The sequence below is a fragment of the Olea europaea genome, chromosome 16 (assembly GCF_002742605.1).
Source record: "Olea europaea var. sylvestris chromosome 16, O_europaea_v1, whole genome shotgun sequence".
NCBI classification, from domain to species: domain Eukaryota; kingdom Viridiplantae; phylum Streptophyta; class Magnoliopsida; order Lamiales; family Oleaceae; genus Olea; species Olea europaea.
Genome location: NC_036252.1, coordinates 2943669 through 2962614, shown reverse-complemented (window position 1 = coordinate 2962614; position 18946 = coordinate 2943669). Strand labels below are relative to the sequence as shown.

The 18946-nt window shown below is 33.8% G+C and overlaps 2 protein-coding genes across 3 annotated transcripts; both read left to right on the top strand.

The window, feature by feature from the left end:
• The first annotated feature begins 7268 nt into the window (after positions 1-7268).
• On the top strand, positions 7269-9524 carry LOC111411720 (probable glycerol-3-phosphate acyltransferase 8). The gene is made up of 2 exons (XM_023042292.1): positions 7269-7944; positions 8505-9524. Exons 1-2 carry the CDS (start codon positions 7312-7314, stop codon positions 9378-9380), a joined length of 1509 nt encoding a protein of 502 aa, XP_022898060.1. The 5' UTR covers positions 7269-7311; the 3' UTR covers positions 9381-9524.
• Positions 9525-11579: 2055 nt separating this feature from the next.
• On the top strand, positions 11580-18436 carry LOC111411719 (guanine nucleotide exchange factor subunit Rich-like). Of its 2 annotated transcripts, none has more exons than XM_023042289.1 (7): positions 11580-11909; positions 11999-12106; positions 12412-12560; positions 14452-14533; positions 16147-16562; positions 17676-18108; positions 18191-18436. In XM_023042289.1, exons 1-7 carry the CDS (start codon positions 11763-11765, stop codon positions 18416-18418), a joined length of 1563 nt encoding a protein of 520 aa, XP_022898057.1. In that variant the 5' UTR covers positions 11580-11762; the 3' UTR covers positions 18419-18436. The 2 variants fall into 2 exon arrangements, with proteins under 2 accessions (XP_022898057.1, XP_022898058.1); XM_023042290.1 differs by having other exon boundaries at positions 11580-11920.
• The last annotated feature ends 510 nt before the right edge of the window (positions 18437-18946 follow it).

The following is an 18946-nucleotide window of genomic DNA, read 5'->3' as shown; positions in this document are numbered from 1 at the left end:
AAAACTGACATGTAAAATGTACCTCAGGTTTTATTATTTCGCTGTCAACTTCTGTCATTGCAACTCAAAATTGCAACAAGGGATGTCCTGATTTAGTTCTTTCAAAAGTATGTTCCTGTGGCAAATAGTGCAGATGGTCATTACTATGGTAACTTCCCTTTACAGTATGTGTTATATCTACAAGGAAAGATCCACCACATGTTTGTGTTATTTACTAAAACATAATTACATGAAATGTCTTCTTTAAGCATGTTAGTGGGCATTATAATGAAGTTTCAACTATAAGATTTTTCCGAAGCAACAAGAACAAGTTTTCCACTATTTGTCAAGATATCCAGCGCTCTTAAAAAGCTAGGAGGAGGATAATAGGTGTGGGCAACAACTTTTATAAGCAAAGAATCTTAAATTGAGGGGGGTAGGCTTTGATATCTTTAAAGTCGATAATTACGTAAAAAATGTTGCTTAGTAAAAGATATGTAGTTGAACCCAGAAGTAGCTAAATGGTGATCATAGCGGCATGTTTAGCATCTTATACATCTTCACCGTTTATAGCGATGAGGAAGTTACTTGGCTCTATAGCATGGAAGTGTCGGACACATCGATACCGACACTCCTCGGACACTCTACCATAAACATTTTTTATTCTTTATTAAAAATATTATATATTTTTTAACTCAAAGTTATTAGTAAATAATAAATAGGTACTCGTATCTAAAAAATTTCAAAAAAATTAATTAATAACTAGTATAAAACTAAATTTATACTATATAAATGAAGATTATTAAAGAATTTAATCAACTTGTCATGTTGATACTTTTTTGAAAAGTCACGTGTCGACATATACGAAACGTATCATGTCGGACACACGTGTCCATGATGGTGCATCATAGTTACTTGGGCATTATAATTATTTTTAGACATTTCAAAACAATATTTGAAATTTAAAAAAAAAAAAATCCACAATTATTTGATAATTATATGTCAGAATCAAACATCATCTAGTGTTTCAAATAATGAAAAATATCCAATAATAAATTCATAATATTTTATTTGCTTGATTGAAAGTCCATTCAATATACCCTAAACAGTGCTACCAAAAATGTAATTCAAATTTCTCTTTTTTCCTACTCGTTCAAATGCTTGTTATATTGCTCATATTATCCTCGAGTTTCCTAATAGAACACAACTATATTTATTATTGATTAATTCTTAAAAAGTGATATATTCTTCCAGACTCTTTTTGTCAAACAAAGCACAAAATGACTATCTATTCTCAATAAAGCAAGAAACTTAAAAGTGTTAACAGAGATCCAAAACCTTGGAATTTACTCAAAATTATTAGTATTAATACTTGTTTGGACCAACAACATGAAAAAAGGGTGGGCTAAAATTTTACACTTCATTGGACTTATCATCTTCATTTCCCAAGCAACCAAACATCTGAATCGGTCAAAAATCCCAAAAAATAAATAATATAAATCTCTAAAGCATTTAAAAAATGTTACTTCGGAAAACCCTAATCCCCATCCGAGCTCAAAGACATCCCCATTTCATGTCGCCCACAAACCAACCATATTAAACCAGAAAATTATAAACAAAACAAAATCAATATAGCATATGAATACATCGAGATTAATCGTATTTTAAAACAATAGGATTGATCATGGAACTAATAAACATTATGCGCGTCGCTTAAATCTGACTGATACACGCAAGTAAATAGAAAATGAAAAAAGAAAGAAAGCAAACCCATAATATATAGATTTACAGCTTTGTGAATGGAAAGAGAGAAGTTAGAGTTACCTGAAGGCAAAGATGGGAAGCTTTGAATTGTGGAAATGGCGGTTGTCGGCGATAGTGGAGATGGATAAACGAGAGAGAGAGAGAGAGAGGATTTTCTGGGAGAGGTGAAAAACTGACTCATCGACTGAGTTGGGAAAATTGAGGTATTAGTCCCTAACTTATTTTTCGATAGCAAGTTTGCCACTTGTATTTTAAAAAATTTGTCACACTTGAACCTCATATAATATGAATAATAAGTGAATTGTAAGTCGTGAATCATATAATATATATGAACAAAACTTATATTTTACCAGCTTAAATTAAAATTAAATTTTACGGATGCTCTGAATCGAGGTTTCCAAATTGGATCCAACATTGACATCAAGACTAGGTAAAGCGTTAAAGGTCGAAATAAATTATTTAGGTGGATCGGTAGATTATTAATGTGAATTGATTGTATCAATTGGGTCTTGATTTGTTTTCACAATTCTTTTAAATTTTCTTTGTATAACTAGAACATCATTTTGAGAGCTCCGAACATATTCGAGAATTCAATTTTAATACCGTCGCTTAGGCCAACATACAAGATGAGACTTTATCATCGTGGAGTAGCTTTTTGCAAAAGATGAGGGAATTTCTTGGTAAGAAGATAAATAAAGATGAAGCATTCTCTGATTTACTCACTCTGGACCTCTTCTTGGTTGACCACAAATACGCATACCCTATTATTTCTAAATGCTGCATATGACTAGATTGGGATTTCAATGGATTTTTGATTTTTTTTTCTGTTGAACTAAGCAATGTAGTCATTTAAAAAAAAAAAAATACCGCACTAGGCAACGAGGTTATGTTAAGTGTGAAATTAATAACCTATAGATAGTACAGACTTACAGATCAAGTTGAAAATGCAATTTATTGATCTTTACAGATAGTATAAACCTAATAACTTACAAATCGAGTTGAAAATGCAATTTATTCGTTTTCATTCCTCAACCTCTTGTCATAAGTTTATTGACATTGAGTTCCAAAGCCACAAATCTTGGCTAATTTATTACCTAAGCCTCGTACAATTAACTTTATGAATATTTCTCTCTAGTGTAATTTCCGATTATGCACAGGTTTTATAGAAGAAACATAACCGTTGTTAAAAATAAAAATAAATAAATTTCTTTTGTTTTTAAATTATTTCAGGCTCTAGAAATACTATTCAATTAAGCAAAATAATATATTATTATTAGTTTGAAAAATGAAAAAGATGTTGAAAATATGAAATCCAGACAATTTGGGTCCAATGACCATTCACTTGGCCAACTACGCCCTGGGGCCTGATAAGGATCTGTGGCTGTGTTAGATAAGCCCACCTAATTTGACTATGGGGCTTATTGGGCCAGAGTCCATTAAGTGAAAGAGGATCATGTTTGGGTCTATTCTTAAAAAATAAGCTGGTCAAACATGTTTTTATGAGCCCAAAAAAGACCTAAACAATCTCAAAGCATGAGTGTGCAAAGAAACCTTTATTCAAGGAGATAGGAAAATTAAAACTATTTTTCACTTTGTGTCATCCTAGAGTCTTTGACTTTCCTCTAGATAATTCCATGTTTGTGAGAGAGTTTTTAAACAGATGAATAAACTTACTATTTACCGTAGTATTACCCTTGTTATTTAGAAGGTGTTTGAGACCCATTTTTATTTAAAAATATATTTTAAAATAGTAAATTAATGGGAAATATGTAATTAAAAAATAAGAAAATATTTTTTATTTAAGTATAATATTATTTTAATAAATAATGTCTGGTAAAAAAAAAAAAGAGCAAAAAATGCATTTGGATAAAAATGGCTATCAAACAGGACCTTACTAAGCGATCATTTTGTGGTAAATAAGTTGATAGGTACTTGTGATCTTTCTAAATGTACAGATAAAAATTAGATTTTTATAAACATAGACTTCATTTCACACTTGAGCTAATGTATAATCCCTTCAAGGCCGTTTTTGTCCCTATTTAGTGACCCTTTTACTAACTTTTTAAGATTTGGCAACATTATGTTTTATTGACAAATAGAAAGATGTTAACACTTTACCTTTAAATGATGTATTTCCCTTTGTTAACAATATGATGTACTGATACTTAAAAAATGCAGATAGGTAATACTCGAATAGGGACAACAAATCTCCCCCGGCCTCAAGAACCTCTTCTCATTTGCTAACGAAAGTTGATGTGCTGATATGATAATAAATTATTTTAACAACAATGAAGGCCCTAGATCGTAAAATAAACAAATTTGAATAAAAATCACAAATTTGTGGTATGAAGTATAAACCTAGGTGGGCAGGTAACATGGATTGTGGAACAACGTACATTTAGTGTAGTTGACTAAGTCAGCACCCCAATTGACAGTTAGCCAACCCTAGCACCCCATGTTGGATCCATATGGAAAATGCAAGGTTTCCCAACCCATTTTTCCACATATTAGACCAACTAATTAAATGTATACACACATAAAAGTCTATGTGTAGTATAATTGGAGATTAGGCTTGAGTTGTACGTAATAGAAGTCTTGTCTGAGTGCAAAACAAATAAAACATAAGTTCGTTTTACATTAATTTTGAAGGTTGAGGTCAACACGAAATTTATACGTCTTATACAACTTGATATTCCTTTAGAATAAGGATTCGTATGACAGGATCTTTTAAAATTTAAAAGAATTTTATAGGTTAAAAATGACTTTCATACCCCCAGTCGGTTAATTTATAAAAGTGGTTCTTTTAATTAGAATAGTTTTCAGAGAAAATTGATCCAATGCGGCTTCCTCTAAGTGCATTTTCATGAGAAAAATCTCTTTTAGGAATTAGTCACTCTCTCGGAACTAGAGATCTCGATTCTCAAATGACTCTTTCTATGAAATTTGCCTATGCATCAACTAAACTACTCCAATGGCAAGATTTTAATTAGATACATGCTTCATAGACAAACTTGAAATTTTCTGTATCCTTGTTTGACCCCAATTATTTTAAAAATACATTTTTTTTCCTCTTATTTCAATATTACATTCTCCAATAAACTAATATTACATGCAAAACCCAAATCTTTTCCTTATTTTTTAACCGTATATTCTCTATTAAACCACTTTTTCAAAATGTATTTTTATCAAAAAGATGAAGCTCAAACATGCTCCATATATGTACGTAATATTGATTTCAATGTGTTGGGTATATAGTTGGAGATTAGGCTTGAGTGGGGCACCAAATTGTACACTGGTGGCCCGAATATGTTAGTTCACTGATACGAGTCTTAACTAAGTGCAAAAAAATATGAAACTTAAATTTTTTTCCAAACAAATCGTAATAAAGTGCCAACCAACAAATACAGCTTCTCTTCATTAATAAATAATGACGGTCCACCAACTTACCTTATCACAAGAATTAATGCCATGCAGAAACAATGTGAGATTTGTCAACAAAATTTAATTCTAGGAAAGTTGTTGTTTCCATGTATGACAGATGTTCAAGGTTTGGTGATTCCGTTGATGATGATGCAAAATTTCAAAAATAATTTCGATTGTTTCCTCTGTTTTATCAATTATTTCATTCTTTTAATAATTTTGATTTTGACATTTTATGAAATGCTGCCATCTATGATCTATTTAGGCAAAAATTCAAGGGTCACGTCTAATTTTCTCCACGGTTGTGATGTTTATAGTTAGTTTTCTTCTATAAATTTCAAGATTTTGGAAAAATGAACATTTTTGTGTATAAAATGTATCTTTTTGACAAATGTCTCATGTTAGTAGAATTTAATTTTATGCTATTATTGAGCTACCGCTTTCCTTGAAATTTAGGTTCAATCTACGGAGTTCTCTAGGTAGAATGGTCTAGACCAATGACCAACGATATCTCTTGCAAAGAGATTTAATATTAAGCACCAAGCGCATCTTAAAAAAAAAAAAAAAAAAAAAAAAATCTAATGACTTTCATAAATGAATTTTCAAAATTAGAAGTCGATTTTATAGAGATTTGCCTTATGCGAGAAAACGGTTTTTATATACCAATTTAACTAAAGTCAAAAGAGCTTGTTAAGGGTCCATTGGGTATGGTTTCTGCTTCTTGCAAAAGGTTTTTTTTAGATAGTTATTTCAAGTGAATTTTTTCTAAACGATCTTTTGGACAGATGAAAAATTATTTAAATATGTTTAAAAACATTTTTTTTTAAATTCATACGTAATTTTTGACTTTTCAAAAGTTCTACCACAATTAGAAAATTTCTTGAATAAGAATCTTATGGCCTGTTTGAACCACGTTATTTCAAAAAAATGCATTCTTAAATAGTGATTTGACATCATTTCAACCACACATTTTTCAATAAAATAATATTACATGCAAATAAAAAAATTTTCTTATTTTTTAATCACACATTTTCCATCAATACACTATTGAAGAATGCATTATTACCAAAATAATGTAGCTCAAATACCCCCCTTAACTTTCAAATCCCACTACCAGAACAAGACCTCCTGTTATTTTCCTATCTACCATAACAAAATACTCCCACCTACCAACTCCATCCTTGTTCTCTCCAAGGGCAATAGTGTCATTTGACCTCTATCCCCTCATTTAAATGTTAAAATCGGACCTTCGCTCCGACCACCTCACTCGATAAAATAGCCCTAGCAACTCATTTACGTTTGTGTTACCAAAACGGTCTTAGAACGACTAAACAATCGAAAATCGATTCAATTATAAAGTTAGAAAATCAAAAAAATAAATCGCTTAGGCCATGTTTGATTGGCCTTGAATTCCAATGAAAATGAAAAATGAATTCTATTTTTCAACTTTGTTGGTGCTTGATTGGGCATTTTTTCTATGGAATTTGATTTTCTTGTTTGTTTTGGAAATTGTGATTTTCTTGGTTTTCTTTGAAAATCAGTGGGAATTAGTTTTTCAACCCACTGTTTACTTTTTTTTCTGACAATGGAAACAAATTATAAGAATTATTATAAAAAAACATTTCCCTTTAATTGATAATTTTCATATAAAATAAAGTCAAACGAACACCAAAAGATAGATGATTTTCTCATTTTTTTTCTTAGCAATGGAAACATATTTCATCCCCAATACCAATAAATATAGTTATTTAATTAACACTTTTCATGTAAAATAAAGTCAAACTAACATCAAAAAACACTTTTATTTTAATATTTTTCACATGAAAAATTATGTCAATTAAATACAATAATTTACAATTTCTAAGAAAATAATTTCTAAACAATTCAATTTCCTAAAATTCGTTATTAATTCAATTCAATTTTATTTTTGCAATCAAACGGACCCTTAACTCTGTTTCTATTTATTTATATAAATATTTTACCCTAATTCCAGCATTTACCCTTTGACTTTTTACATTTTCAAAGTCCATACATCATTGATTTAAATTGCGAACAAGCCCTCCACCCCAAGCCACACTCGTGTATATATACATGCTTATATAGAAATTACATCACAGATATTTCTTGCGCTCCAGCAAAAACTGAGTCATGTCTCTTCCAAATCCAAAAACCACCACCACCTTTCCATCAATAGAAAAATGCGACATCGACGTGAACCACCACTCTATAGCGGCGGACCTCGACGGCACCCTTCTAATCTCCCGTTCTTCCTTCCCTTACTTCATGCTCGTGGCCGTGGAAGCCGGTAGCCTCCTCCGCGGCCTAATCCTCCTCCTATCATTCCCTCTGATAGCTATAGCCTACATCTTCATCTCTGAAGCCCTAGCCATTCAAATGCTCATTTTCATCTCCTTTTCTGGCCTTAAACTCCGCGATATCGATCTTGCTTCACGCGCAGTTCTTCCGAGATTCTATGCATCAAACGTGAGGCAAGAAAGTTTTGAAGTTTTTGACAAATGTAAGAGAAAAGTTATAATTACTGCAAATCCAACAGTAATGGTTGAACCCTTTGCTAAAGATTTCTTGGGGTGTGATAAGGTTATTGGGACAGAAATTGAGGTGAATCCAAAGACGAAAAGAGCTACTGGATTTGTGAAGAAGCCTGGGGTATTGGTGGGAAAATGGAAAAAACTGTCTATTTTGAAGGAATTTGGAGAAGAAAAGCCTGATCTTGGGATCGGAGATCGAGAGTCTGATCATGATTTCATGTCTATTTGTAAGGTTAGCTTAATTCTCTTTCTTCTTTTCTCGAATTCACGTTAATCTAAATTTTGATAAAACATTATTAAAATTTTATCATCTATTCGACTTGCACAACTTTAATTTGATAAATATATGATTGCAAAGTTGATAAAAATTATGGATTTTGACTTTTAGGTTTTTACCAATGTTTAGCTAAACAACTTATATAACATGTAAAAATGTAATGGTTGTGACAATATATTCATCAATAATGCTACTCAAATAGGGCTTTGACATGTGCTGCGTGTATTTATTTTATTGATTTTTTTAATTATTCAATGATGTTGCTCCACATATCCTTTGTTTTTTAAATTTGTTATTGTAGTATAACTCTATATCGATTAAGGACATAACATTTACCATTTCAACTGCCATAATTGATCGGCCAAGAGGTCTTCTATTTGGACTTAAACAGAGGCAGATAATTTTTTTTAATATATATATCGAGCTGATATATAATAATAAAAAAATTCCATAAAAATTATTTTTTCTAACCTCAAAAATCTATATGGTTAATAAGCATTTTTGTGCTCCTGCAGAAGGGTTACATGGTGCACCCAAGCAAAACCGCCACTCCGTTGCAACTTGACCGCCTGAAAAGCCGGCTAATCTTCCACGACGGCCGATTCGTCCAGTGCCCAACTCCATTCAATGCCCTCATCACCTACATTTGGCTCCCATTCGGTTTCATTCTCTCCCTTATCAGAGTTTACTTCAATCTCCCTTTACCGGAAAGGATTGTCCGTTACTCATACGCCATGCTGGGAATCAAACTCGTAATCAAAGGCACGATACCGCCTCCGCCGTCGCCAGGCTGTCCCGGCAACCTCTACGTCTGCAACCACCGCACAGCCCTAGATCCTATAATCATCGCCATCGCACTCCGTAGGAAAGTCTCATGCGTTACATACAGTGTAAGCAAGTTGTCGAGGTTTCTCTCGCCGATCCCTGCAGTGGCACTGACCCGTGATCGGGAAGCCGACGCCGCCATGATCAAGTCACTCCTTCAGAAGGGCGATCTAGTGGTTTGCCCGGAGGGAACCACCTGCCGAGAGCCTTATCTATTGAGATTTAGTGCTTTGTTTGCTGAATTGAGCGATCGGATTGTGCCGGTGGCGATGAACCTGAAAGAGAACATGTTCCACGGCACCACCGTGAGGGGTGTCAAATTCTGGGATCCTTATTTCTACTTCATGAATCCCCGGCCGACTTATGAGGCCACGTTCCTCGATCGATTGCCGGAGGAGATGACGGTAAAGGGCGGCGGAAAATCGCCGTTTGAAGTGGCGAATCATGTACAGAAAATCTTGGCAGGTGTTCTTGGATTTGAATGCACTCAGTTGACAAGGAAGGATAAATATATGCTTCTTGGTGGGAATGATGGCAAAGTTGAATCAATGTATTCCAAGAAGTGAAATGCCAATTTATTATTCTAATAGCAAGATCAGTCTTGATTGGATTAAAGTTTTAATTATTAGTCAAGTACTGTAAAAGTGTTCCTTGGATATGAATTTATTTCTCGAATTCTTATGAAATAATAGAGAAAAGTTGTAGTCCAATTTGATACTTTCGGAAAAAAAAAAAAAAAAACTCAAATTTCATGTTTCGCTAAGCTTAAAAAATTTACTTATAAGTAAATAAAAATTTTAAATGAATAAGTTTTAGGCTAAATATATTAACGCTGCAGGTTTTAAACAGTGATTTTGACTTTCAAATGCACAAATTCGTTCATGGTAACCATATTTTTACTCAGTGTCAATTGGGTTATTGTAGAGTGATTTTGTACAATCCAATAGCATTCTTTATTTTCACTTAGCTAACTTCATTTTAATTTGATTTCAATCAACTACACTTCGATATTTATGTCGATATGGTTACTCATTAAATTTTACCAGCAAAAATGACATGTCTGTCAAGATAATAAATGATATTTATCACATATAATCGTTAGTTGTTAATATGACATAACTTTAGTTGAATAGATGACGAGCATCATTTTTTTACAATGACAGATAGAAGAAATGGAAAGAGAAAATAAAAATATAAAGGAAAAATCCAAATACCGCCAATTTCAAATAAGCCACCACCCAATTGTTGCCAAATGCGACTTTCTTTTGAACCTCATATACCACAGCTTCCAAACAGTCATTAAGAGTCTGTTTGGGAGTGATTTTGAAAATTGATTTTTTGATAGTTAGGAGAAAAATTGGGTCCACCTGTGAGAGAAGAAGTCAAATATGACGATTGAAATAATAATAAAAAATCAAATTTTTGGGAGAAAAAATTACTCCCAAACAGGCTCCAAATCCTCAGTCATTCGAGTATCTCATTCTCACATATTTGCATGACTTGGTTAAGGTTCTACATTATCTACGGCTAAATGTTTAATAATATAATAAGTATACTTTCAAACTCACAAATAAGATGAGTATGATAACTCATTGTAATGCACATCAATCTACACAATATCTACCTTCAAAGGAGTTTGATATGGGTGGCAATTAGTTCAAATTTATTAATGGCTAAAGAATGGGCAAGGCTGGCCTGGCCCAAGACAAACTAAGCCATTGCCTTGGGTCTCATAATTTTGAGAGCCTCACAAAAAAAGCCTTCAAAACTATCTTTAATTTTGAATTTTTTGATGATCATTCCAAATAATAGAGATTTTTGGCATCATGAAAACAAAATTTAGATTTTTGACTTGATACTAGTATAGAAACTTTTTCAAAACAAATTTGACCTTATTGTAAGGAAAGCAGATTTGACATCATTAAATTATTTTACTTTCGTATTTTTGTCAATTAAGAAATATACCACTATGACAGAGGAAATCAAAATTAAGAACAATTTCCTTTTAGTCACAAAATTGCACCTATTGTATTACTTCACGGTACACAAAATAGGAAGAGATAAAAATTATTATATATTCTCCATGTTAGTGAAAAATAGTTAATTTAATATATGAATTTTACATTTGCATTATTATATTTAATTCCTCAATGAATGTACCAATTCCTTTTGCATCTCAAAATGTGAGAATGTTAAATATTCTACTAGTCTAATCTCTCGAGTTGTGAGAGGGGATTTATTTTGCTACAATATCTCTTGAATTGCGTGAAATCTTCATTTTAATATAGAAACATTATTTGGTTAAATATTTAACCAGTTTTACGATTATAAAAATATTGTGTTTGAGGGCCTCAAAAAAATTAATCATCTAGAGCTTCCAAATTCTCAGAGCTGGCCCTGAGAATGGGCTTTAGAGTTGGAAAAACGTGGAGTGGCAAATGAGAAGGTGGGGCATGTTGTGTCGTTATATTCCATGTTTGGTTTGTTAAAAATCAGATTTATAATAAAATTTGATAAAAGTTAATGAAAAATGTGATTAAAAAATTAATAAAATTTTTTGATCCCATGAAATTTGTGGTTAAAATTAATTATTGATTTTTTAATTAAACTTTCTAGTTATATCAAACAAGGGCATAGTAGGGAATAGACTGTTAAGGACTCAAATGCTATAATACTGGAAGGTAAATGACCTAATTGCACAACTTAGCAAAGAGTGAGACCCAAAATGGAATTTTCCTTAATTATATTTCCAAAAGTTCCGCAATGTAGAAAATAGTAGGGGAGTACCAGTCTTTGTTCTTCGAACATCTCGAATCCTCTTCTTCCACCTAAAAATGGCGTCGATCCCATTTGGATCTCCTTTTACAGAACCCTAGATTTAGATTTCCTGTTCTTCGTTCTTCCCTCTTTGTATATCTACACTTACATTCGGATATACTTACACGAAGATGTATATGGCATATGGATGGCCGCAGGTGATTCCATTGGAATTACCGAGTTTCCCCTCCACACAGCAGATCGTCTACCTCAAGGTCGCCAATCGCTTGGTCCTTGTCGTCTCTCCTTCTCACATCGAGCTCTGGTCCTCCTCTCAGGTCACACAAGTGTATGTACATATGTATTTTACGTACATTCCGGTTTGATTGTGATTGATTGTGTATATGCGTAATTTGTGGAATTGCAGCATAGATTGAGATTAGGGAAGTATAAGAGAGACGCAGCTTCGATTCGGATACAAGGGGAGAATTTGCAGGCGGTTTGGAGCCCCGACTCTAAGCTGATTGCCGTTCTTGTAAGTGTTGCATTACCGGTGTACTGATTTTATCTGAACTTCAGGGATAAACCAAGTCATCGTATAGGGCACTTTAGATGAATTTCCTGGTGATTTTGTTTATAATTTGATCAAATTTGGGATATTTTGAGTCGCTGTATCCCCATTTGTTAAATTGGTGCCAAGTGTAACTCAATCTATCACTCTTGAAGGAAAATCATTTTTTTGAACTACGATCTTTATTCGACCTTCTACTTAGTTTATGTAATAGATCTTCTGTTGTGTTCCACAGAACCCTGTTACTTACACTCGTTGCTTTTTGGCAGACATCTTCATTTTTTCTACACATATTTAAGGTTCAATTTACGGAAAAGAGGATACAAATTGGCGGGAAGCAGCCAACTGGTTTGTCTCTGATAAATATTTCTTTACTTCTCAGTGAGCAAGTTCCCTTTGCAGATAACAACTTGACTGCGTAAGTGCCTTTCTTCTTACATTACAGAGGATTTTCAAAATTTTAATGTGTAGCTTTGAACTTCATTTCTTACACAATGGTATAGCTAGTGATGGACCAGCAATTTTAATGAAAGATCTGAGTTCCATACAAACTTCTCTAAACATTAGGAATGCCATTTCTAGATGAAGCCAATGAGAAATCAATTGTTAAAATCTTGTTAGCGAGAGAGAGAGAGAGAGAGAGAGAGAGAGAGAGAACATGCGGTAAAAGAAATGACATTAATTTGCAGAGATTTGGTTGAATGTTCGTAGAACCAATACAGCTTGTGATGGTTGATAATCGGGCAACACATTGTGACTTTAGCAAGACTGAAAAATTCAGGTCTCTGTTTGTCCTCTTCTGTTGCATGGCATTTTGTTGTCTGAACCATTCCTTAAAAATGGTCATTTCTTTAATTGTTCTAAAACTAAATGGTAAATGGGTCAGCACTTAATTCAGAGACTGCATGTGCTAGCCATCTGGTTTTAGAAAATTCTGTGAGATTTTTAGAGCTGAATATACAGCTTGAGGTTAGAGCTATCCTGTTAAAATTGTGGAACACTGCTGAAATCCATAGTAACAAAACTCAGAAAGCATTCCGAAGAAATCTGACGGAAAAAATTAGTCGGACAATAAAGTTAGTTTCTTATAATAAACTTTAATGGAAATGCTGTTCAAGGATGACAAATAAATCGAAAAGGGGGTTTGCGTTGTGGTGGCGGGTGGGCAAGAAATGGTTAATGGTGATTACAAGAAAAAGAGCACCAACAGTATTTTTTGCTTTTGGATTTTTTAATATTACGGACTTACATGAAATTTGTTTACCTTGGCCACACTTAGGGAAGCTCACTAATTAAATACTTTCTTGTACCTGTGAAAGAGTGCATGTGTTTTTGGGTGGTGATCTGGGTGAAACTATGGAAAAGCAAGAATGTTTTCCAGGAACTTCTCCTTGTATGATAAATTGTGTGGTTTATGCATATAAATGTAAAAAGTATACAACCTTGGTTCATTGATTTAATTCTTTCCTCTCCATAGTTACTTTACTTTTATTTAATATCTATACGAATTATGTGCTAATTGGAACTAATTTCAATGTGATGTAAAGGAGGTGCATGTTAAGGCAAGGATTTTGAGATGTTGAGCGTTGGCAATTTCATGATTTTGCAAGCATCAAACATTTGATGTTTAGATTTATTTATCTCATTTTGTTGATAAAACTGAAGTTTGAACTTTCATATTCTTTTAGAATAGAATAGTCTCTCATCTGATGGTCCAATCTATCTTATGCATCGTAACGTTGATCCACTGCTTAAAAATTTTCTCTTCATTTTTTAACACCTGAAGATTCATGCTTTCTGCCACTTTTCTTTTGTATTGCATATGGTTGAGTTGGATAAATGTGTAGAGAAAAAGTTGATTGATGAAATTGTTTGTCCTTTTTATGGGCCTTTTTACAGTTTGTTGTACCCTTTTCCCCCCTTAAATCTCACTGTAAGAGTATCTCCAAAGAGCGTATTCTATCATTTGGAGAGCATCTATAAATTTAGAGAGTTAAGAATTTGAAATATTCTAATAAGCTCTTTATATTTTACACTTAATTATACTACTCCCAAAAAATATTTATTATTTTTCTTTATCTATTATTTTAACTAGCCTTTTCTTAGATTATTTTATTATTTTTCTACATTAAAAATTGAAACACTTTGAATGAATTTGGAGGGCTAATCCCACTATCTAAAGTAAAATGTTAATTTAAAGAGTCTTTAGAAGAATGATTTTTAGGGTTGACTCTTTAAAATAGAGAGCATCTCATGTTTAAAGAGTTTTTTGGAGATACTCTAATTTTGATTTTCTTTCTTTATGACAGGAGCAACATTATTTGTGATAACAAGCACATGCTAATTGGACTTTCAGATGGGTCGCTGTATAACATTTCCTGGAAGGGTGAGGTATGTGAATTTAGTGGTCATCATCAACTTTGTCATTTTTTTATTTAAGAAGTTTGTACTCTTACCTTTCAAATGGAGGCCGTCTTCCTCTCATTAAATTTACTCTCTCTAATCTCCCAACCTATTTTATGTCATTGTTTCCTATTCCCGTTGAGGTGACAAATAAATTCGAGAGGATTCAAAGGAAGTTTCTATGGGTAGGGTTGGGGGGAGAGGAAAATTCATTTGGTAAAATGGGGCGATGTTTGCACCCCTATTGGGGTGAGAGGTCTTGGATTAACGAGCCTTGTATTGTTCAATAATGCCTTGTTGGGCAAGTGGCTTTGGCGATTTGGAGCGGAGAGGAAGAGTTTTTGGAGAGAAATCATAGGGGTGAAGTATGGTGTTATGGAGGGGGGGTTGGTGTTCGGGTGAGAGTCGTGGTTCTTATGGGGTGAGTGTGTGGAGATATATTAAGAAGGGATGGAGCAATTTTCGGGATAGATTACCTTTTGTGGTAGGGAATGGTACAAATGTCAGATTTTGGGAAGATTGTTGGTGTGGAGATCAACTACTAAAAGTGCGGTTTCTTTCTTTGCATCGCATTGCTTTGGAGCCTTCTGCTACGATGAATGATGTAATATCCATACATAATGGGAGTCTTAGCTGGAACATCGTTCTCGGGAGGGGTTTACAGGATTGAGAATTTGATGATCATGCGTTGTTTTTGACCTCTTTGCATGAGGTGCACATCCGGGTAGGAGAGGACGATTGTAGCAGGTGGAGGGTGGCACGAAATGGTATTTTCTCCGTTCTCACTTATTTCAGATCCTTATCGAAACTTGTGGAGAGTTCATTCCCCTAGAAGGGGGTATGTCAATGTAAATTGCCTCCAAGGGTGGCATTTTTACTGTGGATGGTTGTGAGAGGGCGATGTTAACGGTGGACAATTTTTGAAGAAAAGGTTGTTATATAATCGAGTGGTGCTATACGTGTAAGAAGGATGGGGAGATGATTGACCATTTGTTCATTCATTGTGATGATGTTCGTTGGTTGTTGAACGATATTCTGGCTTCTCAACAAATGAATTGGGTATTGCTAAGGTGTATAAAGGACGTGGTGCACGCATGGAGGAGAAAGCTTTGAGATAAGAATAGCAAGCTTGTTTGGGATTTTATTTTAGGATGCATTATATGGTGTGTGTGGAGAGAAAGGAGCGATCGCTGTTTTGAAGATCAAACACGGACGACAGAGTAGTTTAGAGAATTGTTTTATCTGACTTTGTATACTTAGTTTATACCTAGTTTAATGCTCCAGCTACTAATTCGATAGAAGGGCTGCCTAATTTTATGTTATTTCTATCTTGTTTAAATTGATAATGCACTTCTTGTGTATTATCTTATGATTAATAAAATTTCGCGATTACCTAAAAAAAAAGAAGAAGAAGAAGTTTGTACTCATAAGTCTTATCATGAAGCTATTATGTTCTCTAGTTGAACTTTTCAGCATGGGTGAAGGTTTAAGTGTTCTGCTTTCTTCTTAGCTTGAAATAATTTGAAGATTGTTATAAATTTTAACTGACGTAACCTGATGCAATAGATTGGCTCATTATTATATATTGTTGTTGTATGCAGTTCTATGGTGCTTTTCATCTTGATGTTGGGCTCTTAGGTAGCAATGATACTAGTGAACTGTTGCATTCTTTGGGTAATGGTCTTGCTTCTGGTGCAACTCAAGGCGTTCTTGCGTCCAACCATTTCGTCCCACAGAAGTCTGCTGTGATTCAGCTTGAGTTCTCCATGCCATTGAGGTTACTGTTTGTGCTATTTTCTGATGGACAACTCATGTTATGTTCTATAAGTAAGAAAGGTCTAAAGCATGCAGACTCTATTAAAGCTGAGAGGAGGTTTGCTTCTGGTGATGTGGTATGTGCAGCGGTTGCTTCAGAGCAACAGATTCTTGCTGTTGGCACCCAAAGAGGTGTTATTGAATTATATGACCTTGCAGACTCTGCTTCACTTATTCGTACCGTTTCCTTGCATGATTGGGGGTAAGCCTTTTACATTTGCAGAGAATCTTAGAATGTAGCCTGTGGTTCTTATTGATGAGATAAGTTTCTTAGCAACTAGCACATGTATTCCTAAAACTTGAGGGATCCAGGATCTTAACTTTAGATCTGCTCTTTGTTGCTACTAAAGCATACTTCATGTGCATAACAGGTGCGAATTATTGACTTTCCGATCACTTTACTTGAGGACTTGTTTTATGGTTCTTTTTGCTTGGATATGGAGCTTAATGTATAATAGTTGAAGTGGTTCATTATGTGATGTGTATCTTGAATAAGATTTTGTATGGTCAGTAATGTTGGAATGACCTGGTTCTGTGATGTGACTTAGAACAGGGGAAGGTTCAATAGTTTGAGAAAACTCATATTTGATGTCCTATCATTACGAAGATTCATTAGTAATGATATCTGGTGTAGAAGATATATATTGAGACTACCAGAACATTGCCGTTTACCATAAATAATCTTGTAATGTAATGCTTTTATGCTTAGGAACTCACATTGACATTGAGGCTGATAATTCTAAATTTCTCCATGATATGTTAATATAAACCCATTGATCAAACTTAATGCTGAAGTTCGTTCCTATGAAATATTCTGAAAAGCATATTGAAATCATTATTTTAATTGAAGACCATGAAGTGGAAACTACTTCCTAGTCATTATCCTACTTCAATAATTTGTGATAAGAAGAACGCTTATGTGGGGGCAATTTCACCTAGAAGGTAATTGGTCGCTCCTACGGCACGTCCTTGCATAATGCTCAAGGCTCTTAGCTTAGTAGCAGGAGCAACTTTTAATTTATATGAGCTAAACACGAATTAAATAATTTCTTTTCGATAAACACATATGTGAATCGTAACATTAAACTAAAAGCCCATACAAAATGAGCACCTAGTAAAAAAATGGCATTCTAATTCTGTCCAAGACATTAAGGAGAGATTTAATTTACCATTTTCTACGAAAATTAAAATCTCTCTCTTAATTTATATGCGACATTGTTATATATCTTATTTTATTTAACAATCTTCCAATTTTTTTGCTCATATTGGAGCAAATTTAATGCCTTAATTTTTATTTTTTTTTAATATTTTGCAGATATTCTGTGGAAGATACGGGTCCTGTCAATTGTATTGCATGGACGCCTGATAACTCTGCTTTTGCTGTTGGATGGCAGTTAAGAGGACTTACAGTTTGGTCTGTTTCAGGGTGTCGCTTGATGTCTACTATCCGTCAAATAGGTTTGAGTTCTGCTTCATCTCCTGTAATCAAGCCAAACCCTGATCACAAGTATGAACCGATGATGGGTGGTGCCTCCCTAATGCATTGGGATGAGTTTGGATATAGACTTTATTCAATTGAGGAAGGATCTTCTGACAGGATTATTGTCTTCTCTTTTGGCAAATGCTGCCTCAATAGAGGTGTTTCTGGTACAACCTATGTACGCCAAGTTATCTATGGTGAAGATCGTTTGCTAGTTGTGCAGTCTGAAGATACTGAAGAACTCAAAATCTTGCACCTCAATATTCCAGTTATGTACCGACATCGATGAAGTTAGTTTTTGTTTAATTTCTTGTACATTGTTTTTTCTCACAATTTTTTTCTTATGCCAGGTTTCATATATTTCCCAAAACTGGCCAGTTATGCACGTGGCTGCTAGCAAGGACGGACTGTACTTAGCGGTTGCTGGTCTTCACGGTTTAATCCTGTATGATATACGACTGAAAAAGTGGAGAGTGTTTGGAGATATTACTCAGGAACAACAGATACAGTGCAGGGGATTGCTATGGCTGGGAAAAATTGTTGTTGTCTGCAACTATATTGATTCTTCCAACATGTAAGCACATAATTTTTTTTTTTTACTGGATGATTTTTTATGTCCTATTAGAACCATTAACTATATTCCACTATTTCTCCTGGAAATATTCTGTATATTCGACATTTTGAGTAATTATTATCTCTCTGACTCTGCCACTTTGCCTCTTGCTTAGGCTTTTGGCATCTTTAGTATTTTTTATTTTTTATAGTAGCTATGTGTGAGACAAAAGAATAATGCTACTTGTACATAGGGAGTTACATAATGATTTACATATAGATGAGGTGTCGAAAAAAGAGTGGGGAAGTTTTTTTAATTATTTGGTTGAAGAAATTCTGATCCAATTTTATTTCACTACATTATATGTATGCGAACCAATATGTAAATCATTATGTACATGTAGCACAATCGGAGACAAAAAGGGTATTAGAGAGCAAAAAATTACATAAGAAGATATGATGAAGATTTCTGTTGTGAACAAAAAACCATCTGGAGTAAGTTTTCTTTGGACATATTAGAGGATTAAATTTAGCTTGTTATATTTGGAAGTATT